Genomic DNA, 26736 nt, shown 5'->3' with positions numbered 1-26736 from the left:
GCCTCTTTTTCTAATCTATGCTATTTTGCCACACTAGAATTAAATGCTATTCTAAATCTTGATGCAGACAAACCACTGATCTAGAAAGCTAGATCGATCATGACTCATATTACATAATGGTTGACTGAAGTCCTGCTTCATATACACAGACTACCAGGAACCAAGATGCTGGCAAACAACCACATTCACAGTATTTCGGGAACCCAGAGTCTTATTACAAAATTCCATCTACCAGATGTGATTCTCCTCAATACTAATTTTGGCTTGATTTTCCTGTACTTCAATAATTCTCTGAAAGTCTCTATGATTTCCATTGCCCCTCTAATGGAGTTAGTTCTCTTAAATTCCTCACAATTCTAGTTTTTCTCTCTCACTAGTAAACCTTAACCTCTATGCATGTCTTATCTTTGGCTTTCTTCCTGTACTGGAAATTAAGGAAGAGTTTGATCATGTGTCCAAAGGAAAACATAGCATTATTAATTCTAAACCATCTCTCTAAAGTTTATATATACCAGTATACATTTTTTTTAAATGGAGTGAATGAGAGAAAGACGATTCACCAATTGGGGTTTTCTGTTCACATTTATTTCCAGTGGATTTATGTTTCATTCCCCCATCTTCTCCCCAACATTGCAACTTTGTTTACAAAGACTAGTTTTCAAAGACTGTTAAGTGAAATCCAAAATGATTCAGACCCATGAAGGACTACAAAATGAGTAGTAAAGCCCCTTTAAGAATTGCCAGAAGTCCTAATGCTGTGGTGTATTTCCAAACCGGGGGCTCCAATATTTGGAAATAAGACATATGTGAAAGCACTTTCCAAATATTAGATATACATGATAGTATATTTATCTTAGATTTCTGGATGTTTGCATATTGTATTTTATCATGGAGCAATGAAACTAGGAGTGCCACAAAGCTTGATGCAAAGTCAATCAAAAATTAACCACTGCCAGGTTTGGCGGCTATATTGGATGCCCCAAGTTGTTGGCTCTATTTTTTTTCCCAGTTTTTGTAAAGTGTTTATTCAAAAATTGCCAGTTACTGAACAACTTGGAAAATAGATCAAGGTTATCACCGAACTATATTAGCAACTTAACCTAAGCTACTCCATCTTGCTCAGAATAGCTATTTTAACAGTAACCTCTTTTCACTTATGGGAAATATTTAAAAAGACACAACAGCCTTGAATTCTAAGAAATAGTTCAATCACAAACCAGTGGAACGTGCTAATCTCAGACATTCTATATGTGGCTAACTGCTTGTTTTCGCTTCTGTAACTCGCTTGCTTTGTTAGGTCACCTTGACACAAAGTATAAGACCGCCCTGTTATTGTATGACCACCGGTAACTGCTCGTTTCAGCTTTCTTACTATACATGTTATGGCTAGGAAGTTGACTAATTTTAAAATTACAAAGTTGATTGCCAAGTTACATGACCATATCACTCGTCTGTATAATGATTGGTTGTCGATTAATAGATTCAAAGTTCTGCTATGTTGTACAAACCTGATTGGTTCACAAGTGTGTTTGAATAATATTTCTGTAATCCTATAAAAACTCTGACCTGACAATGACCAGGGCTGCGTCTACTCCCTAGATAGACAGCTGGCAGGTCAAATAATAAACATTTACCTTGCTACTTTTCTTAAAAGTGGTGCTGGTGATTTTTTGTGAACTCCGACATATAACAATCACTTCTCTGCTATTGCCTGTGGGCGTTTTGCAAGATCCTTGGTTTTTACAGACATCTTTCAGTTACTCATTCCATCAAAGGACACCTGTCATTCCACCACTGATCAGTTTAATTTGGAAAGAAACTTTAAAAATGAAATGTCATTATGAATCTTCTATGAAACAATTTTCTGTATCACCGGTGCCAAAATGTTTTATGCTTTTATTTTGTAAGAAATCTCTAAAGTTTAATATTCCTTGCAGCTCGAAAGAAAAGCTGAGATCTGTACTCTCCCTCCTCTGAAAACTAAGCGTTATCCCAACTATATTTTTCACCTGCTCGTTTAATTTGGCAAACGTGTTTTTCTCAGTGATGTGTACTTAGGACAAACCATCAAGTGTAAGACAACCGAAAACTGTGAAATCTGGCTTGGAATCCACCAGTGCTTCACATCATTACTATTTCCCTCGAGACACAAAGACCGTAGGGCCAGGCAGAGTTTTCTACTCGGAAACTTGCCCACAGTAAAGTACAGGTCACAGTTGCTAAGACCCAGGTGTTAAAGGAAGCCAGAGGGCTTTCCCCCACCAGCTTAAGACAGAGTAGCACTGGGAAACTACAATTCCCAGGAGGCGTTTCGCGGCAGCGAGATTCACCCTTGTGATGTGCAGACCCAGGGAATGAAACCCAGTCCCAGAGGTTTCTGGGAGGGAAGAATGGCGGCACCCGGGCTGCGTCATGGGTTGGGAAGGCTACCTGAGATGGCGGCCGCATTGCGGCGCTGGAACCGAGTGTATAGCACGTCCCAGGCCTTTTCCGAGATGCTAAGGCTGCCTCAGAAGCAACTGACGCGGATACTGTACCCGCTGAGAGAACTAGAGGCGCACCTCGTCGCGGACATGAGCCCTCTCCTTCAGTGGCGGCTCTTCGACCCGAGCCTGGAGGACATCAAGAAGGCCGAGAGCGTGTTCACCGCCACCCCCCGGAACCGCATCGAGTACCTCAGCTCGGCGGTCCGCCTGGACCACGCCCCGGGCCAGCAGCAGCCCGAGGTGAGGGAAACAGGTGCTGGCCGCAGGGGCCCGCGGGGTCGCGCGGGGACTTCATGTATCCACCCCTACGAGATCTGTAGCCTGGTGTGGATGCGTATGTTTTTAAAAATACGCTCATATAGCTAGAATCGTCACGGATATGGAAGACTTTAAGAAGTTTTAAAACATGGAACTACGCGTTTGAATAGTTAATTCCGCCCTTTTATATTTTTCCTTTTTAATTGAAGTCGGGAAAACATTCTGAGACAGATTAGAATCCAGATAGTGAAGAATGGGAAACAATAGTTTCATCCAATCTAATTTTCTTCTGTACAGAAATATTGCACATGACAGTAATTTAGATTTTAAAAACAAATTAGTGAAATTCCATTTTATGCATGTTCTACAATTTAATATAATAATACACTAGTTTGTTTTAACTAAAAGGCAGCTCCTGTCTTCACCTTTGCCCTGTAACTAGACCATTACCCTGAATTTTTTTTCTGTAAATTATGTAGACCTGACATAACCAAGGTACTGGAGATTTGACTCAGCGGTTTAGACACAATGGTTAATGGTGTGTACTGCTCTTGCAAGAGACCCGAATTCAGTTCCCAGCATCCACAATCACCTGTAACTCTAGCTCCAGGGGATGAAAACTTAATTCTGGCCTCTGAGGGCACCTTAATCAGATGCACATACTCACCATGGAGCCACACAGATTCACACACACAAAAAGTCTAGCCGGACAGTGGTGGAGCACCCCTTTAATCCCGTATTCAGAAGGCAGAAGATGGAGGCCAGCCTGGTCTCCATAGTGAATTCCAGGCCAGACCCTCAGACCCTGTCTCAAAAAGACTAAAAAAAAAAAAAAAACCCTGCTATTAGTGGAATTTTTGTGGACTATAATTCGTTTCGTTTTCTAAAATTCAGCTTTGTCATGTATTAGTGTTGGACTTAATCTGGTAAGAGCATTTGAAAATTTATGCAAGACTGGGATCAATTCATTTTGAAGTTCCAACTAGAGTTTGGCTGACTGTATAGCATTCCTGACTCCTGAAAACTAAATGCCACCTTCAGTTGTGTTAATAACCAAAAATTCCCTTATATATTTCCAATGTGTTCTGGGGCCATTGTAACCTCATTTAGAGCAATGAGTTAAAGTTGTTGCCCCTTCAGTACAAGGTGAAGCAAAGCCATATGAAATAAAGAATTTTATCTAGAACATTTAGTTGCTTTCCACATTGCAGAAGAGAAAAAAGTTTCATTGAAATATCAGAGGTCAAAGGGAAAAATTCTCAAATTTTAATAGTGCTGCAGTACACTGTGGTAGTTCTTAAGGAAGCTGCTTCCAAACATGTACTTTTATTTTAGATCACTTCCTTGCTTGTCATGGGACCCTTTCTAGGACTTAACATGCGCACGCGCGCGCACACACACACACACACACACACACGCACTTAAAATGAGGTTCCACATATAATGACAGCATGCAGTATTATCCTTTCTTAGTCTACCCTGTTTTTCTTAATGTAATGATTTCCAATTCCAACCATTTTCCAGCAAATTTCATCATTTCATTTTTCTTTACTGCTGAAATAAAATTCCACCATGTATAATGTACATTTTCTTTATCAGTGGATCTGTTAATGGACATCTACCCTGATTCTTCTTCCTAGCTACTGTGAACAGTGTAGCAGTAACCTTGAACATACAGGCAGCTGTGTGTTTCACTGACTTGCAGTCCTTTTATATATACCCAGAATTAGAAGCTGGGTGGTGGGAAGGAGTGTCATATGAGACATACGGAGAAACCTCCATACCGATTTCTGTAGTGTTTTCTTTTCCCAACAGCAGTGTATAAAGCTCTTCTTTCCCCATGTCCTTGCCAGCATTTGTTGTTGCTGCTTTTCTTGATGATAGCCATTCTGTTGTTCTGTTGTTCAGGTTTTTTGTTTTGGCTTTTGGCTTTTTGAGACAGAGTTTCACTGTGTAGCCAAGACTTGGTGGTGATCCTCCTGCCCTAACATCCTGCCCAAGTGCTTGGATTACAGGCATGTACCACCACACCAAACAAAATTTGAATATATTTGAGTAGCATAGTATAATTAAAGGTGCAGGTTCTGAATATAAATGATCTGAGTTCAAATTCCAATTCCTCCACTCTACCTATATATAGAATTTGGGGCTAGTTAGTGCTTTCCCATATGTTACCATGGGAACAGTATTGTTAATACTATCATAACTATGTTATTAAAAAATGTAAGAAAATAATGAGTGCTTAAGACATTACCTGGTACCTTGAGCTCGTGAATAAACTGTATGTTAAAATTTGACTAAATTAAGCCATAACTTAGCAAGATTGCTCAGTGTGACAATTTTGCAACAAATACAGCATTTAATAAGTAAAGTAGTACCCAGGTCTCTTAGTACTACATTCTCTTTTTTTCTTGTACAAGGTGTGTTTCATAGGCCGAAGCAATGTTGGAAAATCCTCCTTGATAAAGGCTTTGTTTTCACTGGCCCCTGATGTTGAAGTAAGAGTCTCCAAAAAACCGGTATGTGGGGTATCTCTTGAACTAAGATGATTCATAAGTTTTAAAAGATTCAAGAAATCGTAACTACTAAATTCCTAGATAAGATTTTTTTTTTTTTTTTCAAAAAGTAGTAAAGCAAGACTTGTCATTAGTGCCTTGGTGTTTCTCTGAAGAAAGAAAGTATGGCTGGGTTGATTTTAGTCTTGCCAATATCTTAGGGAAAGCTTCCTTTGTCCAAATCTGCCAGAGTTGACAAATTATTTTACTGTTGTTTTATATTTCCTTCATCTAGTTCTACATTGATTGAAGAGAAAGGAGCTTTAAAGTTGCTTTTTCCTATGATCTTTCATGCCCTCTCACCTCACATGCAGACACATGTACATTCTGCATATATACCAGCCATGTACAGTCTTTGACCCACAGCCCTTATACACCTGTTTTCACAGCCACACTGTTCTACTAACATCATGCCATTTTCCACTTCCTTCTCAGTGATACAGACTCTACCAGTGCCTAAAATAGCCTTTCCTCAAACTCACCCTTGACTCCCCTTACCTTAGTATCTATTGGACAGAACCTTTCTACCAGCTATGATGTTCCTCACTCCTTTCATTAAGTCGGAGCCCTCTCATGAGACTTCACCAACATTTTGCTCCCCACTTCACCATGTAGTAGATAGGCTTCATCCCTAATGATTCTTTACATTCCTTAAAGCTTCCATCTTCAGTCTGCCATACCTCATCAGATAAACCAGCTAAACTATGGCTTCTAGGTGGGATGAATTCCTTTGTTGTATAAGAGCATCAACTGTGGGTCAGATATATTCTTTACATTCTCTATAATTCTAAAATCATTTTCTAATAGGTAGACAAATAAGCTGACTGGTAATGTAATCACCATTTATAAAAATCTCTCCTTTGGTAATATTTTTTCTGAGATTCAAACAATTGACTTTTTAAATTCTTTTCTGATTAGTATTTTGTGAACACAAAAGCATGAGGAATACATATTTTATCTTCATCAATTTTAGTTGCACTGATATTTCATAATTATAGTGTTGTACATTCTTTAAAAAATTGTCAGAATGAGCTGGGCTTGGCAGCTCACGCCTTTAATTCCAACATTCTGGAGGAAGAGGAAGGCAGACCTCTGTGAGATCCAGACCAGCCTGGTCTACATAGAGTCTTCTAGGTCAGCTGGGGCTACAGGGAGACCCTGTTTCAAAAAACACAAATTTTTGGAATGGCTTTCATCAAGAAATCTGACAACAGATGTTGGAGAGGACATACAGAAAGAGGAACCCTTATTGATTGCTGGTGGGAGGGCAAATTAATATAGCTGTTATGGAAGTCAGTCTGGAGGTTCCTCAAAAAACTACAAATAAAGCTGCCATATGACCTAGCTATCTTACTCCTGGGCATCTACCCAGAGAACTCCTTCCTTACCATAGAGATACTTGCACCTCCATGTTTATTACTACTCTCTTTACCGTAGCAAGGAAATGGAACCAACCCAACTGACCTATCAACAAATGAATGGGTAATGAAAATCTGGTACATATAGAAAATGGAGTATTCAGCTCTAAAGAAAAATGAAATCACAATTTTCAGGAAAATGTATGGACCTAGAATGTATAATATTAAGTGAGTCACCCACTTAGAAAAAAAACAAAACATGTTCTCCCTTACATGCAGGTCCTAGCCTATAATTTGTACATGTACATATGTAAACAAGTGCATATTGGGGTATACTGTAACATTTAGAAAGGAGAACAAGAAAGGGTCATTTTTAAAAGACATACTAATAAGTTCATATGTATAGTATATTTGAATGCTCTCTCAAGATAGGTCACATTTTCAATGCAAAATAAATCTTTAAATGGGCAGCGTCGACATGTGATTGATTCCTTGAGGGGCTGCTACCTGATGGTGAAATCTGAGTTTTAAATTATGCTTTTCATTTGACTATATCTGTATGCTGTAGTTTTTTTAAATGCTAATAAACTTAGTGTATTTTATTCTTTTAACAAACTTCTAATGAGAATCCTAAATCCCACATGATAAAACATGCAAAGCATCTTGGTTTTAAGGAAGCACCAGTCTAGATGTAAGAAACTGTCAGACTTTTAGATCTAGCGCATATAAAAATCTGCATGACTGATGGATAAGTATTTTCAGTGCCATAATTCATTTGTGAATTATGAGAAGTGGCTGATGGCAGTCATACAGTGAGATAGGAAATATTCTAAAATATCTTGCCTATATATTTCTAATATGAAATCTGAAGTTTTAAAATTACACAGATTCTATTTTAAGAAGTAGAATGATTTAAACTTATCTCCAGCCACTTCCCTTTCTTACCCTTTGTATTCAGAAAAGTGCAGGTTATCTACCTCAGCTTTTAATAATATATGTTGATTAAATAGAAAACATTTCAAGTCATGAAATAAAGGACTTTTTTTTCCCATTTACTTTATCAGGGGCACACAAAGAAAATGAATTTTTTCAAAGTTGGAAAATATTTTACATTGGTGGACATGCCAGGTTATGGCTATAGAACACCCGAAGACTTTGTTGACATGGTAGAGCCCTATCTAAAAGAACGGAAGAAGTAAGGACATTTTTTCTTAACAGTAGTTACACATTTAACCCCAAAGAACATTTTTAACAGGAGTATCTTCACATGAAAAACCCCTGAGTTTAATCAAATGAGTTCTTCTGGTAGGTCCATTTTATTCTCAGAATACTGTACAACACAGTATTTAGGACCAAGGTATGTACTGTTTGTTTTCTATCCATGGGTCTTGATCTTAACTTCATGTGCTTTCCTAAATTGAAGTATTCAGGAGAGTGAGTTCATTTTTTTAAAACCAAATTCTTGACTGGCTTATTTTGAAAATGAAAAATGTTCGCTAACCAATTTAAATAAAATTCAGTAAATTCTGTCTGCTCTTAAAATAACTCAGCATCATAGCCTCTGAAAATATTTTTGGCTCTATAGGTAGTTAAGTAAGAATTACACAATATAGAGAAAATATGTTAAACTTCTGAAGTGTAAAAGTGTGTTGGTATGACTGGGGATATAGCCCAGTTGATAGAGTACTTGCCTAGTATGTTAAATGCTCTGAATTTGATCCTAGCATCACAAATTTAAAGAAAAAAATGTTTATAAACACTTTGTTTTTTATAGCTTTACATAGAAACCAACTTGAACCCAGCCATAGTGGCACATGCCTTTAATCCCAATACTCAATATTCAGGACACAGGCAGGTGGATCTCTTTGAGTTCCAGGTCAGCCAAGGCTACCTAGTGAGACCTTGTCTCAAAGAAACCAACCAAAGGGCTGGGGAGATGGTTCAGTGGTTAAGATCACTGGCTGCTCTTGCAGAGGATCTGGATTCAATTCCCAGCACCCACAAGGCAGCTAACAACTGTCTATAATTCCTGTTCCTGGGGAATCCAACACCCTCATCTGACCTCCGCAGACATTGCATGGTACAGGTACACTTATACACATGCAGGTAATACACTAATACACATAAAATAAAAACTACTAAAAAAAAGAAAAAAGAAAACCCAAAAATATATATATTAAAATGCAAAATGTTTCTATTAACTATATTAAGGTAATATTTAAAATTATAAATTTGATTTGTGACTCTTTTTCCCACTAGTTTAAGGTCGCAGAGGAAGGGGGACACTCATCTTTGTATTAAACCTCAGTCAGACGTACATTCAATATATATTTGTTGGAATAAATTGATACTTGGTAAATATAGTTGTTGACAGTACCATAAACTGCATTGAGACCAATTAGATTATAGGATGGACTTCCTAGCAAATTGAGAATTCTTTTTGCCTAAAGAAATTTAATTTTGTATTGAAAATTATACAAGGTGGATTTCTTAGTGAGAGGATGAGAAGATGAATGAGAGTATCTTATATTGCCTTTAATCTTCTTTTTTATAGTTTGAAGAGAACGTTTTTGTTAGTGGATAGTGTTGTTGGAATTACAAAGACAGACAATATTGCCATAGAAATGTGTGAAGAATTTGCATTACCTTATGTGGTAAGTGTTTCCTTTGACTCATGGTTGCAGTTAGAAGTCAGAAGTCACAGTTAGTATGCATGTAAACATGCACATAGATTTGTTAACAGTGAGCAGGTGAAAGACCTCAAAAGACTAAAAGTGGCTGGGGAGATGGGTCAGTGGGTAAGAGTGCTTGGTATACAAGCATGAAGACCTGAATTCTGATCTCCAGCACCCACATAAAAAGCTAGGTATGGCTGTGTGCATGCCTGTAACCCCAGTGCTGTGTAGGGTAGATACCAAAGTATCACTGAGGCTTGCTGGCTATCAGCGTTGCTCCAGGTTCACTGAAAGGTCCTGTCTCAGGAAAAGGCAGAGAGTGATAGTGCAAGACACAGAGTGTCCTCCTCTGGCCTCTGTAGATGTGCATAGATAGATGCATGCACATACCCAAACATACATAAGCACACATAAACACACACATACATACACCACATACAAGCCACACATATATACCATACACACAGCAGGGGAAAAAAAAGACCAAGGAAAGTGCCTTTAAGTTCTGTGACACTTTTGACCTTTACTTCCCTTCTTTCATTAAGCTTTTTAAATCTGTAGTCAGTTTTTTAACCCATTCATGTGTTAAGTGCTTTTCCTTTCCATGATTTTTTAAATGGAAATATAAACATTTTTCCAAAACATGTTAATACTTCCTTTAACAGCAGCTTGGCATATAGTACTTATAAAAATGTAAATAAAGCTGCAACAGAACTATTTTCTAACCCAATATGGAATTTAGAAATTGTTCAAGGAACACAGCAGATTGCAGCACACACAAATAGGATTTCTATATTCTTAAAAAATAGAAGTTCTTTGAGGAATACCTTATTAGTGTTCTTTCTCCTACCATAAAATTGACCTAGAATAAATGCAGATTAATAGGTTGGTAGCCACACTAATTTTGCTTTGCGATGCTTCCAGATAAAGTAGGACTTTTAAAGTTCCTTTATAAGAAAAAGTGAAGAACTCAGTAACTATAATTTGTCAGAAAAACCACTAAAATGTAACAGGTGTTTAATGTAAATAAAGTTATGTGGTTGATCAACCACTTTTGTTTGTTATATTCTTGGGGGTTATGAAATTCTTGAGGTTTGCAAAAGTCCTATGAAGCAATAGGGATACTGTTATAAGGCATCAAAGGATTGGTTTAGAACTGCCTGAATATTATCAAACTGGTTGTGTTAATAGTATTCCTGATTTAGTACCACGGGTATCTGAAATTACTTTTCCTCAATGGAAATAATATTTTCTTTTTCAGAAAACGAATTGATACATCAGCAGCCCCCAGAACCCCCACCCCCAGGGGCTTTAAAAAAAAAAAAAAAAACGAAACAGCAAACAAAAATTGACTTTAAATTTTGACCAAGGAATGTAGTTCAGTGATAAGAACCCCCTTGCCTGGCATTTATAAAGCCCTGGATTTATACCCATCACCACCACCACTGAACTTGTGTGTGTGTGTGTGTGTGTGTGTGTGTGTGTGTATTTCATTTAATCTATCAGGAAAACCTGATAGATAAAAGTTTCACCCATTATTAGTAAGGAAGAAAGGGGGGGAAGTGCAGGCACCTTAAGTGGGAAAACCATGATAGAGGGGGGAGACGATACAAGAGAGAAACAATGCCTAGCTAGTCACGAAAACCAGAGGGAACCATATTATTCCTACAATCTACTGACAAATTATACATAACAGATCAAGAAAAATATCTCTAGATAAGGTTTATTTGAGACCAACTGGTCATTACCCAAGATTTATCTGCAAGACACACAGTAATTAAAAATGCCAGAATGGTGGAACTAACCTTCTTGGATGTTTAACAGACATACCTTGAGATCTATACTAATTGGGTCAGAGGGATTCAAAGGACACTTTTTGCTCCTTGCCCTCCTGGGTCGATTAGTTCCCAGGGACTATGAGCATCGCGCAAAATGTCCTGTAATGGTGGTGGGTCATCTGGCCTCTTGATCAAGGAAGCCTAGGAGACCCCACCAGATGGACTTGAGCCAGTGTCCAGTCTATAAAGAGGAGGGTCAACACGGAGGAATCATTTCCTCCATGCTTCCAAGAGAAGCCAACAATGGTCGAGCAGGACCTTTGACTTATCCTCACATGGATGGAGCTGGTAAAAGAAAGGAGCCAGGGGCTCCTCCCAACCCCATGGGACCCCTGAGGAACAAATCCTCTAACGACCTCAAGAGTAAAAACAAATCAGTTTATCTGGTCCAATTGTATGTCCTTAAACACCCAAAAGGGAAGTATAACCAAAGATTAAAGGGGCCAACATAATATCATAAGAGCATACATATACATAACTAAAAGTTACTCGACAAACAGCAAAGCCAGACAGGCGATACCTTCAGTCGAGTTGTTGGCTAGGATAGATAAAGGCTCTTCCAGACAGTAACCCAACATACTACAGGAAAAATGAACAGCAGACCCCAATTCTATCCAAAGGAATACTGACAATGGATTGCCGTAGATGAGGAACAGCTGACCCTCCTGGAACAGGGACCTCTGGCTGACTAGATTTACCAGAAGGGCAGACAGGGGGGAATGGATGAGGGTGCTGACAACACAGTGGACAGTGACAGAGATGGCAGAGTATGGAGCCTCTAGTGGGAGAGGAAGTCTGTCTATCTGACAAGTTTGTATTCATGCTCAGATGCCGAGGAGCTCAGAAGGGGGGCGACTGTGACCAGTGATAGTCATGCATATAGAGATTAGAAATGCATGTGAAAACGTCTCAATGTCAATTGCTTTGGAATGAATTCTTCTGTATGAAAAAAAAAAAAGTTGTGCTGTAAAGTATTCCTTGAGAAATGTTTATAATTCTATGAGAATGTAAATAGTTTCACAGTAATTGTTTTCCAGTTAGAATATTCTAACTTAATTGCAGCGCAGTCTCTTTAATTTCTTGTTCATTAATTTTTAACTAACTTCATAAAAGAATAAGAATAAAAAAATATGATTTATTTTAGAAAAAGTTACCTGGACTGCTGAAAAGAATGTATATTCCACAGCTGTTGGATGAAATATGCTATAAACATTTATTAAATCTAAAAAAAAAAAAAAAGTTTCACCCATGCTTTGACCTTCCCCCAGGACATTATTGTATTTGGATGAGTAACATTTTAGATTTACCTGGAATACAACTATATCAGATAGATCCAACAAATACCCCAGTTTCTAATTTTTCCTTTAGAGAGTTACTATAAATATGAGCCTTTTATAGTTCAAAAATTGTTAAATATGGGCAGTTTTTATGGATCAACTGAGTGATATTCATTTATATATTTTAGACCATAAGACATATTGTGGTCATGTGAAATGGCTGATGGTAATTATATATGTGGTTCCGTGGTCCTCCTCACTGATCTAAAGTTCAAGACACTTTATATTCTACACATGAACTCAATCTTCCAAGCAACTTAATTATGGGTTGTTTTTATAGAGGAAGAAATAGGTAAAGCGAGATTAAGAAATTTGCATGAGCTAACCCAGCCTAGTTGTAACTGAAAAATTGTAGTTGAAATGTGTAAACCAAGTGTTAATACATTTTATTTTTAATGCTTAAAAAATTGTTTTCCTATAGATGATATTGACAAAAACTGACAAATCTTCCAAGGGGTATCTTTTAAAACAAGCACTTCAGATCCAGAAGTTTGTCAACACAAAAACACAGGGCTGTTTTCCTCAGCTGTTTCCTGTAAGGTAAGAGTCAAATTGCTTTAGTAACATTATGTACTACAACCCTTCACTGTTCAATCAACATTTCTTCAATTGAGGTACCACTTGGAAAAGTGTGTGTTTAGCTCTGGCTTCTGGGTAGTCTGTTCATACTTTATTTTTCCCACCCTGTTCTTCCCTCCTATTTCATGCTGATCATCCCTATAGGGACTTTGTTCTTTTTCTCCTTCAACCTAGCCCAACCCTAGACCATGGCAGAAAGGAAAGCTTTCTACTTACAGCTGAAATATACTACCATCTCCTAGTTATGTATTTATTATGTATGCATGAGGTGCACATGTGGAGGTCAGAGGATAACTTTCAGGAGCCTGTTCTCCTGCCACCTTGAAGAACATGGGGATTGGGCTCAAGTCATCAGGCCTGTACACGAGCACTTTTTCTTGATAAGCCATCTCCCTCTTAAATTCAAAGAAACTGACTTATTGTTATGGTAGAAAGTTCATTTGGGGGGCTCAGCAGTAAAGAGCACTGACTGTTCTTGCAGAAGACCCAGGTTCAGATCCCAGCACCCACATGGCAGCTAACAACTGTCTGTAACTCCAGTTCCAGGAGATCCGACAGCCTCATCTGTCCTCTGTGGGCATTGCACGACACAGGTGCACTTACCTACATGCAGGCAATACATGCATACATGTAAAATAAAAATAATATTTTTAAGTTTATTTGGGCTATGAGAGATAAAACTTTGCCTGAATAGTTAACAGTTAAAAACAAAAATTCCCTTTGAAAGGACCATATTAGAAGAAAAAAATGGTTTAGGTTTTAATTACACTGGACAGACAAGACAGGTATTTCCTGACCTGGTAACTTCTGAAACACTGTGATGTGGTTTAATGAAAGCATAGGTTAGTACTTTTATTGTATACCTTGAGTACAGTAAGTAATGTGTACTGAGGCAGATAAAGCAACAAGCTTCTCTGATTTCCTTTCTCTGACTTCTTTGTGAAAGGTATAATACTAGTTATGAGAAAATAGGTAACAGGTAACATTTTATTGTAGGTTGTCCTAGTTAGCTTTCCATTGCTGTGATAAAACATTCTGACCAAAACCAACTTGGCGGGGGGGGGGGTGTATTTGGGTGTATTTAGCTTACAGGTCCCGATCATTGAACATCATTGAGGGATGAGTTTCAGGGCAGGAACCTGGAGGCAGGGACTGAAGCACAGGCCACAGAGGAATGCTGCTTACTAACCTGCTCCTCTGGCCTGTGCTCACCCTGCTTTTGTGTGCAACCCAGGCCCACTTCCCACATTACTCAGCAACCAAGAAAATGTGTCACAGACATGCCCACAGGCCAGTTCCATAGATGAAACTCCTCAGTTGAGGTTTCCTCTTCTCAGGTGTGGCAAATTGACAGCCCAAGCCAACCATGACAGAGGTCAAAGTCCCCTAAGTAGCTATTTTAGGTCCTATCAATCTCAGTCAGATTTAAATTGTAATTATGAACATGCCTTTCAGAATCCTCCTTCCTTCATTCCTACAAAATGCTCTTCTTTAACTTTCAAATATCTTTCCTCTTAATTTGCCTTTCTCCTATATATACAGTAGGAATTCCTGGAGGCAAGAGTGGAGTCCTGATTCTTCCTAGAGCCCTGAGCATTGTCATATAAAAACAACTCTAATCTTTTAACTTTTTAATAGAAGAAAGTGAGTCTTCAGCTAAAAAAAAAGCAATAAGCCAGGCGTGGTGGTGCAGGGCTTTAATCCCAGCACTCGGGAGGCAGAGGGAGGCGGATCCCTGTGAGGTCAAGTCCAGTCTGGTCTACATAGTGAGTTCCAGGACAGCTGGGGCTACAGGGAGACCCTGTCTCAAAAAGACCAAAAAGAAAAGAAAAAAAAAAGGGGGGGGGCCATACAAACATAAAACTAGCAATTCCTGACTATATATACTGTATGCCACAGACCAATCCAGTCCAGTCAGGTTGAGATTTGACTTTAAGAACTACAGCTGTCGGAAAACAGATGGCTTTAGGAGAGATTGTGACACTAGAACATCCAAAACAATTGGTCTTCATTAGTAAACATGCCTATTTCACATATAAGGTTTGAGGTTATAAATTGGGTTACAGAGACATGTTTGCTGAAATGGAAAGAGTATGGGCCTTAGGGTCAGATAGCCCATGGTGTTTAAAGAAACTTGTTTCTTTTCTTTTTTCTTTTTTTTAGTCTGTTTTCTCACTGGTAAAAATGTAGTCACTAGAAAGATCATGTCAGTGGTTAGTAAGTAACAAGGTGAGGCTTATGACCCATGTTATCAGCCTCCTAGTATTTTTAAGGACTGTTCTGTTTTTTAGATATGCCAGCTTTCTCTGCTACATGATACTGGAGTCACTGCTGCCACCATCCTTACAATAGGTGACCACAGCACTGCAGAAGGCCACCCAGCACTCATATGATACTTATTTTTTTTAACTTTCAGAAAATAAATTTTCAAGGTGATTATCATTTTGAAGAACAAACTAAATATGTAAAGTCTTATTCTGGAAAACAAAGTAAAATGGAAGACATGGTAGTTTTTTAGAATCCTGAAAGAAATGGATCAGATACTATGTATCATCAGATTTTGGAATACATGAAGTTGGCAGAAAAGAAAGGACAGGTTAAAAGGCACCAATTGCCCTCCTACATGGAATCATAAGATTTTGTAAATAACTTTCAGTTAAATGAATTTATCTCTTTTACACCCTTTGAGATAAGGAAAAAAAACATTTCTTTTCTTTTCACAGTGTAGTGACCTATTCTGGAATCCATCTGTTGAAATGCTTTATAGCAGATATAACAGGAAGTCTCAAGTAATGGTTCCCAGTGTAGATGAAATTTCAGAATTCTTCATATCAACTGGAGTTAAAACACTGAGAAGAATTTCAATATTGTTTTAAATATTGTATATCTGCAACTTGAAGAATCACTTCAGCTCTGAAGCCTGCATCTTCCTAAAGCAAGAATGAATTTGCTTGGTGGTGGGGGGGGCGGGGGGTATAAATAATTGCATCATGCTGTTCATTAGGACAGATACTAGCTGGTTCCTGTTTTAACAAACTGACAAGCAAAAGCAGATAGAAATTCAAAAAGTGAAAACCTGTTACTACTGTGTAGGGAAAGGTTTGTTATTTTATTTATTGGAATTTTACCTTGGAAAGGAAATGTTGGGGCTGGAGAGATGGCTCAGCAGTGAAGAATGCATACTGTTCTTGAAGAGGACTCAAATTCATTTACCAACATCCATGTCAGAAGCCTCACAACCACCTGTAACTCCAGCTCCAGGGGATCTAATGCCTTTTTCTTAACTCTGTGGGCACTTGCACTCATATGCACATACCCACGCAGACACACATATACACATAATTAAAAATTAATAAAAATAGTGCCAGTCAAGGTGGCTTACACCTTTAATCTCAGCACTCGGGAGCAGAGGCAGATGGATCGTTGTGAGATTTTTTGCAGCCAGCCTGGGATGGTCTACATAGTGAGTTCCAGGCCAGCTGGAGTAACATAGACCCTGCCTCAGAAAACCAAAAGTAATAAATCTTTTTTTAAAAGATAATGTCTACAATCTTAATCTTTAAAGTGAACTGTGTAAGGGGCTACTTTTGTTAAGCAGTAATAGTTATGTTAAAAATGATCCTATGTATACTTGTCATTGGGCCTTGGGAAAATTGCTTAATCTTTTTCTTCGGCCACTATCACTACATTAGCTAGAAAGGTTAAATGGTATTATATTTGATGATATATATGAGGACAGCTGCATAATCAACCAAAGCATACAGTAAAACATACAGGTTTGAAAACACACAGTTTTGTATCACAGAAAATATCCTGTCTTGAAAGAAGTAGCGTTTTTCTAGCAAGAAGCAAAAATAAACAACTAGCTTTAAGTGAGGGAATTAATTTGCAAAGGGCAAGAGAAAAAAGTTGGTGGGACAGTTTAGAATCGGCACATTCAAGATTCAGAATGGTGTTGTATGACACTATACCTAGGAAGACAACAGACATCTACTCACCTCAGATAAGAAACCAATGACAGACCAAAGATACAACCAAACTCCAGCTTGGTGAACCAATGTGGTTATTATTGTGGTTATTTACAGAAGTATGGGTGAGGGGTTATTTACCAGAGCAGAAATGACTCAGAAGATAGCTGCATCACTAAAAGCCCACCCCAGTCTGGGGGACAACTTTCAAAAGCTGGAGACCTAGAGCACACTGCCCAGCTTGCAGGCAGCTCAGTTTGTGTGAGTGTCTTCTAGGCAGTTTGGCTAGACTCTCCTTTTTGCAGACCTCTCAAATGGTTTGAACCTCTTCTAGGCAGCTCAGCTTGTCTGGGAGTGCCTTTTAGCAGCCTAGAGCTTCTGTATGCTTGGGGAGGGTCATAGAGTACCTGGTCAGTGTTAAGTACTTCCTGAAGCCTTTGAGTGGTTCACGTCCAGAGCGTATTGAGTTTCCCTGAAGGATGGAATGTTTTACCTCCCCTTAAACCATCCTGTGTCTTAAGCTTTCCTCCAAGATGGAAGGTTTTTGAGACAGTTTCCCTGTAGCCCCAGCTGGCCTGGAACTCCCTATGTAGGTAGACCAGGATAGCCTTGAACTCACAGAGATCCGCCCCCTCTGCCTCCCAAGTGCTGGGATTAAAGGCGTGTGCCACTATGCCAGGTAAGATGGAAGATTTTTACCTGGGAGGAAATTGCTATACAATAAATGGGAAAATGCTTATTTTGACCTAAAGTTCACGGAAGCAAATTTTACAAAGGTGACACTAACCCATTTCTATAAAGTGCCTTAGATTTTTCAAGGCTGAATATTTTTTAATATTTTTATTTGATGTGAGCATATTGCTTACATGTAAGTGCATCTGTGTCATGCAATGCCTGCACAAGTTAGAAGAGGTATCAAATCCCCTGGAACTGGAGTTATGGTTAGCTACCATATGGGTGCTGGGAACCAAACCTGGGTCCTCTGGAAAAGCAGCCAGTGTTCTTAACCCCTGAGCCATCTCTCCCACCCCCAAAATTTGAGTGTCTTGCCTGCATATATGTAAGTGTACCACATGTGCAATGCCCAGAGTCCAGAAGAGGGCATTGGATTCCCCTGGAACTGGATTTACAGCTGGTTGTTAGCCACCATGTGTGTGATGGGAACCAAACCCAGGTCCTCTGCAAGAGCAACGGGTTTTTCTAACCCCTGAGCCAGCTCTCTAGCCCTTTAAAGTGATATTTTGGGGAGGTCTTTTTGAGACTAAGGATATATTAAAACCTTGAGTTTTATATTTTCAGTTTTATAATTGATAGAACCAGTCTGTTTTATTCTAACCAATATTTTAAGCCAAAGGGGAAAAAAAGGGTGATGAATTATCTTAGAGGTCATCTGGTCATCCTTCTGCCAGCCAGTGTTACTTTACTGCTCATCCTAATGTAGGTATTTATAAAAAGCAGAGCCTCATTCAAAAATTTCATGTGCTAGCGTATTTGTGAAGTAATTCCAGATAACAGGTGTGGTGAAGGGAAGAGAAAGCTGGCCAGGCAGTTGGCCACCACATAGGCATTAGTGCTTGATCTTGAAGGATTTTTCTGAGCAGCCTCAAGACATGGATTTCTAGTGCTGGGGATGTAGCTTGGTGCTAAAGCAACTGCCTCGCATGTGAAAGGCCCTAGGTTTAATATCCTAGCACAACCCTCCTCCCAAAGAAATGTACTTACGAATTTTCTGAGACCAGGAGATGGTCTTTGCCTAGTTTGAAGTGCCAAGAGATTCCTATAGCCTATTTAAAGCCCAGAGGTTCACACATAAACCAAGGTGTACACATGCATACATCTCAGATACATTCCAGTCCAGCCTGATCTACATAGCAAGGTCTAGGCCACCCAGTTAAATAGTGAGACCCTGTCTATAAAATAAAGTCCCCAGAACATGAGTCAAGGCCAGCCCTACTCAAAACTACTGCCACAGCAGTGTCAGAGGATTTGAAGTGAAAAGGAGTTCTTAACTGATCTTACAGATGACCTAAGCACCTAATGCACCTTTTAGCCCTTATCTGAGATGCTTGGGTCCCCAAGTGTTTCAGGTTGTGCAATTTGTTAGACTTTGGACAATTTGCATAGGCTACTAGTTGAATGTCCCAAATCCAAAACTCCAAAATCAGAAATATTTCCAAACCTCTAACTTTTTGAGCATTATGTCAGTACTCAAAATGTTGCAGCTGTGCACTGGATTGAAGTAAGCTTTTTTTTCACCCCCATCCCCCCACCCCAGGCTTTCAAGCTGAGTTGCAACTTTGCCCTGGATTTCATGTTTGCAGGCTTTGGGCTTGATTGAAGCCCTTGCCAGTTCTGAGGGCCACTGATGGTTTAGATCCCAAAAGCGCTGGGCTCTGTGTGCTATCTGTAGAGAGCTGATCACTCAGGGCAACAGGGAAGACTGTCTTCTGAGCTCACCCCTCCTGCTTCTCTTTGGACTGGAGGAGGTTGAGGATGGAGTGGATTTTCCATGACAGGCTAGCTTTTCTCATGGGCAAGAGAGCTCCTTTCATAATTTGTACATGAAGCTCAAGTCATTTCCTATAGCAATGGCATTGATACAAGCTATAAATTGATGATTAGCCTTATTCTTGGGTGTACTTTGTGTATCCTAAACTGATTTTTTTTCATTTTATCTTCTCACCTACCTTTTTGTTACCCTGCTATATTTCATATAAACAAGAAAAATGAAAACCTTTTGGAAAATTCTAAATACACCCTCCTAATAAATAAGAGTTGTGATCACGAGTGATGGAAAAACCTTTAACTCTTGGTGATCTACTCTAATAGAAACAACAGCACACACTGGAAGCTACATGCATTGCTACTCAAGGGGTGGGCATGGTCAGGGGAGGTGACCCAGCAGGTAAAGGCACCTGCTGCTAAGCCTCACAATCTGGGTTCAATCCCCAGGACCCTCATGGTGGAAGGAGAACCAACTCCCACAAGTTGTCCTCTTGACTTCCACACGTCATGGCATTGTGCACCACACACACACAGACGTGTGCGTTTTTAAGAAATTTTTTTTGAGAGATGACCATAACTTCCTTTCTACTCACCAATTTTGTTCCCTATTTGCCTTTATCACACAAGATCTTGCAAACTTATTCAAATCCCAGTTCCCTAGAACAATGATTCAATTCTCAGGAACCTATCAGCCTCAGTCAAGAAACTGCACATTTCTCAGAGGCAGGCTGTAACAGACTTCACTGTATCTAACACCTGGCACACGGTCAAAGTCAAACACATACTAGTTGATTAACACAGAACTGCTATAAATATTTATTGATGTGAAATGCACTCCTGTAGAATGCTGCATAGAAGCAGCTCCTCCCTGGGGCCAAGCAGCACTTCCTGTTCTTGGCACTTCCACTTAAAACAGCAGAACACTGAACCAGCTTATTAATTGCTTAAAAGTCTCACATATGAACATCTAAACTCCCATTAAAGCAAAAATATCATCGATGTCATCTGCCTCTTTAACAGTTCCTGGCATAGTGTGTGTGTTTCTGTGCCTCTTTGTCCACAAATGAGTTTCATTTCCACTGCCTCCTATAAGATTTCCATGGATCCGTTTGTCCTTTGTTTCTAGGACAGGGTTTGAAAGTCTTCTACTCAAGAGCTGCTTACTGTTGGGACAGAGATCCATCCTCTGACCTGCCCCACCTGAGAGTCTCCACTTAGCACTGGTGTCCATAGTGCTCTTCAGAGACCCATGAGGGAACTGCTGAATTTCCTTTAAAAGCATTGACTGCAACTTTCTCTGTGGTTTCCTTTGTCTCAGTAAAATTTTGCCCTTTGATCTTTGTCTCAGATGATGCTTTGAAGTCCTGATATCGGAGCCGCCTCGAAGAAGGCAGTTGCAAATAGATGCTTTCATGCACTGTAGTTTCTTTGGCAAACTAAAGGACAAAAAAAGAAAAACCTCAGCTTACTGTGACGCTAAAGAGTTCTCAAGCACTGTTAACTGTCCCCACCAACTTCAACAGAAAAGTATACAGCTGATTACAAGTCCTTTGCCTATGTATAATCTCAGAATGGTAACATAAAATAAGAAAATATAAATTTCAACTAAATCTGTGTTTCCAGAGCCTGATTTCCCCTCTGATTCAGGATGTAGGCAGACATGTCTCCATTTTGCCCTCAAAGAAAATTAACTCCCACAACTAACTAGCAAGGTAGATGAAAGGTGGGACACCTCCACGCCAGAGCCACAGCCTTTCTCTCACTGCTAATCTCTTCACAGTGTATAGGAATGGAAATGGAAAAACAGCACAAATAAAAAACTGTGTTGTAATCCTTATCTGTATAAACAAGTGCATGTTGCAGCAGGAAATGAACAAAGGAAAAGAAATAAAAATGACAAGGGTATTGACAGCCAGGCTTCTGGTGCAAACTGACAGCCTCAAGGTACTCAAGTGAGATTCATACTACATCTTCTTCAAGCCTACAAAATTCACAGCTCAGCTGATAAGTCGAGGTGTTTCCCATCTAAATACTGTGCACTACCACATGGCACAACAGTGTCTCACTGAACTACCTCTCTCTTTGTGATTGTCAGTTTTTAAAGATTAACATTGGTCTGTACTCCTTACCCAAGTCCTTTTAAAACAAAAAATTTGAGGAAACCCTACATAATGACACAATTCATGACTTGTTTCCAAACCATCCTTCATGTCTTACTGTAAGCAGTAACTTTTCAGTGGGTAAAAGGTGGGTATATCTGAGTTGAAGTAAAATAAAAACAGAAATCAGAGGACCTGAATTGAGTTCTAGACCTCCAGTTCCAACATCTTGAGCAAAATCTTGTCTTCGTGTATAAAACGGGAATAATGGCCTAGAGAAGTGGCTCAGCAGTTAAGCGCTCTGGCTGACTCTTGCAAAGGACCCAGGTTTGGTTCCCAGCATCTACATGGCGGCTAACTATCCTAACACCAGTTCCAGGGCAATCTGATGCCCTTTTCTGACCTCTGTGGGCATTGCATGGCAAGGGTGCACCTACATACATGCAGGCGATACATTCATACACATAAAAATAATAAAATGGGAATAATACTGCCTACTTCAGAGAGTACTGTGGCCCTTAAATATGGTGCAAAATGTACTATAAAAAAATGTATTTTAGCACTCAGGAGGCAGAGGCAGGTAGATCTCTGTGAGTTCAAGGCCAAGGCTACATAGTGAGAGCCTGTCTAAACCATAAAACAAAAACCCAAACTTGCCTGTAAGCCCAAACCTTGGGAAGTAGAGGCGCTCAGCAGTTAAGAGCACTGGCTGCTCTTGCAGAGGACCTGGGTTCAATCAGTTAAAAGCACATGGTGGCTAACAACCATCCAAAACTCCAGTTCCAGAGGATCTGACACCCACTTCTCACCTCCACAGGCATTGCACACATGTACACTTACATACATACTGGGCAAATCACTCATAAAAATAAGTAAATCCAAAAAAGGTATTAATGAAACAGCAATAGAGCAACATGACCAACATACCTGGGCATGGGAATGACTTATGGGTAAATGGGAATTTGTAACCAAAATTAATCTTATGTTTTGAGACCATTTAACACTACTTCAGCTTGTTTAGCGTGTAATCAATCTTACTAAGCCTCAGGCTCTCTTGTAACCTAAACATGTAACTTTAATACTTCATGATCCTTCCTTACTCCTGGCCCAAAATAGTGTGTGTGTGTGCATGTGTGCACATGTGTGTACATGTGTGTGTTGTGAAAATATCAAGTGTTAAATGCAGCAATCATTGGGAACAATAAATTATTCCATTTGTGCTGCAAACAACAGGTGGGATTAGACTGATAACATCTATTTGTGGTTTTGTATGCTGTTCTAGATCAGTAGGGGTCAGAAAGAAAAACCTCTGATAAGACAGGTTCCTCTTTTCCTTCTCCATATCCTGCTGGATGAACTGTTTCAATAAAGACAGAGCAAGTCCTCTGTTCAAGAGGGAAATTCTGAGACAAATTTGAAGAAACAAATTCTCAGAACACATCAAGCTCCTCCTGGTTCTAACCAACACCAAGGAGTCACACTATCTTTGTTCAGGCACTGCCATAATGAGGCATCTCTCTACCACATTTGGGGAGGAACAGACTAATAGTTTAACCAGTGAACACGAGTTTGTCACCTTTCTCATTAACTGTTCATCATTACCATCTCTATTTCCACCTACTTAAACCCAATCTTGAACAGAATGTCTCTCCATCTCAGGCTAAGCTAACAACTCTATGACAGATCCCTTTTAGATAGCTACAGATCTTTGGGGGATCCCAATGTAAAAAGCTCTTCAGCAATTCATTCCTTAGAAATATTCAACCATTTCTCCCATGGCTCTTGGTCAATACTTATTATAACATCAATTTCTGAGCCAAATATCTTCTCCATAATCTTTTAAATATAACAGTTTAGGCAGTTTCAGTGGTTTATTCCTAGGAACCCATTATTGAACCCTGTATAGACACAAGTCTGGAACTATTCATAAGAAATTATGGTGCATGTACAGGATATTCCTAGAACAACACATAAAAGCTAGTCAGAGTGACAGCTTCAAAGAGGAATAGGGATTTCCATGCCTATCTCGGAAACTGTTACTATTAGCATCTATTATTTTTCAATAAAAATTAAAGTCCTGAAGTTTTAAGGTTCATATGTTTCATGCAGTAGTGGTTTACAATTTTAAGCAATTCTATGAGTGTAAGGATCACAATAAAATAAATCTATAAGAGTCTAGCTGCTGTGAGCATCAAGCCTGACCATAATCCTGGCAGCCTGGTGTGGGCAGCAGCACTCACTCCTCTCACACCCTGCTTCACACCCTCACCCAGCTGTACTGATGCTGTCTACAAAACGGCCACTGCCCACTAGAACATGAACACCTGAAGACTCAAGTCTGCCCAATGCTGCTGTCACCCTAGGCTTTATATGCCACAGGCAATCTTAATGAATTCAGAATAAACCAGGGGATAATACAGTATTAAATTGGTAAGTCCAATTAACCTACATTCACTTTTTCCCTCCTGACACAACTGCCCATATAACATTAGCAACACATGAAATTGCAATTTGAGTGCTCTCATTTTTAGCACCCTGCAGGCTGCTAGACATTCCGTGTGCTAGACATTCAATGTTAAAGAAAGGAGATAATGCACACACACACACACACACACACACGCACACACACACACACACACACACACACACACACACGCACGCACACACTTTGTTACCTTAACAACAGAAAAAGTAAAGGAATTTTTGTACTTACCTGTAACCTTGTGCTTCCACATGTTTAAGCCTGTTACTTTTAAGAAGTTTGCTGCTCAGATAGGTGGCCTGAGCCTTGAGTTTTCTGCTCCTGCACCATACAATTGCCATTTGGATTTCTTCAGAGAGCTGAATGAAAGTCTTTGCCTCTCGGAATTTCTGCACAAAACTTTTAGCTTGAGGGATTTCTATTAGCTTCTGAGAAGAAAGTTTGGTTGTCTTCAATTTGGAGTAAGAACATTTAAACTCAGAGCTAGTCTCCTAGAGTACAGAAAGGTGAGAAAAATGTACTGAAAATGGTACTGACTTATAAATATATGACATGAGTTTTGGAAAGCCGATTCACTTGTAATTTTTAAATGATTAGTGTTTTTAAAAAGAAAATTTTTTGCCCACTGAATTTTCCATTTATGTCAAAAAACAACTTTTTATCCAATGCACCTAACACAACTTCCTTTTCACCCTCTACTTAGATAGGTCACTTCTGCCTTTTAATTAAATGTACATAAGAAACTAAACATAAAATTCTTACACACATATGCAACACACACAAGAAAATGCCACATGATTAAATACTGATCAAAGCCTAATAGACAGAAAAAATAAAAGGCCTTTAATGACATCACTGGACTAGTGGACTAGACACCTTTTTATTAGGGGAATGTTTCTACTTTTTTTTTTTGTATTGAGGGTTGAACTTGTGCATGCTAAGTAAGAGGTTTCCCCAAACCCTTTTTTTAAGTTTTGTTTTGAGATAGGGCCTCACCAAGTTAATCAGGCAGATTTAAAAACCCAGGAAGGCTTTGAACTCGAAATCCTCCTAAATCAGCCTCCCAGGTAGCTGGGTAACAAATTTGTGCCACTCTCGGCTTGGACTACACTTGTTTTCCACTTATTTCTATCCCCCAACTAACCTTCCTCATGATGGGTCATAATGTTACTGAAAACATGATAATGGGGGACCCTAAAAAGTGCCTAGCATAGTAGGCCTATCAGTCAATCAATGAACAGAATAAAATTGCTTACCTGAGCAACATTTTCAATTTCACCTGCACCACTTTCTTACAAGGCATCTATTTCTTCAGCCCCCTTTTTCTACATCAAGTTTGGGTTTTACTAGCATTTTCTACTTTGCGTAGAAAATGACCCATCATGAGGAAGTTTACTTGGGGGATAGAAATAACTGGAAAACAAGTGTAGTCCAAGCAGAGAGTAGCATAGGGTTGTTATCCCAGCTACCTGGGAGGCTGATTCAGGAGAATTTCTAGTTCAAAGGCTTCCTGGATTTTTAAATATACCACCTACCAAGTCTGCCTATTCTCCACTCAAAGCCTACTTTCTTTCCAAATTTCTCACCCAACAAGGAACCTAAAAATAATATAAAGGCCATCAATATTCTGTGATCAAATTTTTCTCTAAAAGCAAGCTGAACAGATTAATGCCTATTACTAAAACTATAGGAGCAATTACTCTTGAATGAGGAGGAGGAGGCTAAACAACCAGCATCAGCCTCCCCTATGAATTGGCACACACGCACACAGCAAAAACTTAAAGAGCCACTGACACCACAGTTCACTTTGAAACCCAGAACTGCAAAATCTCTGGGACTGGTGTAATGGTAAGAAACCAAACTGCCTGCATTTAAACGCAAGCTCTGTCAGGTTGTTATGTGACCTGGACAAACTTTTAGTCTTTCTATGCTCAGTTTCCTCTACTGAAGTATGAAAGCAGAAATGAGATCATCTAGCTCACCAGGCTTTTGTGAGGATATAAGAGGTAATACGTATAAAGCATTTAAGTATTTGCTATTACAGTTCAATACAAAGTATTTGCTATTACAATTCCTGCCTCTTAATTCATGAATGAAGCAGAATAAAATGCAAGTTGGGAGTTAGAGAGATGGCTCAGAGGTTAAAAGCACTAGCTGCTCTTGTAGAGGACCCAGGTTTGGTACATACAACCCACCTGGCAGCTCATAACTAACTATAACTCCAGTTTCTGAGGATCCAGTGCCCTCTTCCGACTCCCATAGGCTCTTGCACACATGTAGTGCCCATATGTACATTCACACACATACACATACACAATAAATAAGTAAATAAATATTTAAAAACATACCCCTTGCGATATGCATGCTTCCCCTTAAGATTTATTAATGTAATCATTTCATGTAATAAAAAAGCATAGATGATTTCTTATTAAAAAGTGAATTCTTTTCTTCCATTTAACTTTTTTTAGCATCTAGTAATTGGCCTGTAAAACAAAGCGATTATTTCTAAGTGGAGCCTTTTTTTTTTGGTCTTTTTGAGACAGGGTCTCCCTGTAGCCCCAGCTGTCCTGGAACTCACTATGAAGACCAGGCTGGC

At 39.2% G+C, this 26736-nt stretch overlaps 2 protein-coding genes across 7 annotated transcripts in view; one reads left to right on the top strand and one right to left on the bottom strand.

Moving 5' to 3' along the window:
- The first annotated feature begins 2379 nt into the window (after positions 1–2379).
- Gtpbp8 (GTP binding protein 8 (putative)) lies at positions 2380–21041 on the top strand. 4 transcript variants are annotated; one of them, XM_029570347.1, is made up of 6 exons: positions 2380–2726; positions 5165–5263; positions 7722–7852; positions 9212–9311; positions 12929–13047; positions 20908–21041. In XM_029570347.1, exons 1-6 carry the CDS (start codon positions 2391–2393, stop codon positions 20909–20911), a joined length of 789 nt encoding a protein of 262 aa, XP_029426207.1. In that variant the 5' UTR covers positions 2380–2390; the 3' UTR covers positions 20912–21041. The 4 variants fall into 4 exon arrangements, with proteins under 4 accessions (XP_029426207.1, XP_029426206.1, XP_008845218.1 ...); XM_029570346.1 differs by having other exon boundaries at positions 12929–13042; positions 20908–20985; XM_008846996.2 differs by lacking the exon at positions 20908–21041 and adding an exon at positions 15810–15905.
- Nepro (nucleolus and neural progenitor protein) overlaps positions 19335–26736 on the bottom strand; it is a 19102-nt gene continuing 11700 nt past the window's right edge. For 2 of the 3 annotated variants that reach the window (XM_029570344.1, XM_029570343.1), the window contains 2 exons: positions 24372–24631; positions 19335–20995 (listed from right to left, as the gene is read on the bottom strand). In XM_029570344.1, coding sequence (XP_029426204.1) covers positions 20527–20995; positions 24372–24631 — 729 coding nt within the window. In that variant the 3' untranslated portion in view covers positions 19335–20526. The remainder of the gene's footprint in view (positions 20996–24371; positions 24632–26736) is intronic. The other variant, XM_008846997.3, reaches the window with a different exon arrangement.

Source organism: Nannospalax galili, unplaced genomic scaffold, assembly GCF_000622305.1.
Source record: "Nannospalax galili isolate Female #2095 unplaced genomic scaffold, S.galili_v1.0 scaffold743, whole genome shotgun sequence".
In the NCBI taxonomy this organism is placed as follows: Eukaryota; Metazoa; Chordata; class Mammalia; order Rodentia; family Spalacidae; genus Nannospalax; species Nannospalax galili.
Note: the sequence above shows the minus strand (reverse complement) of the source record. Positions and strands in the feature narration are given on the sequence as shown.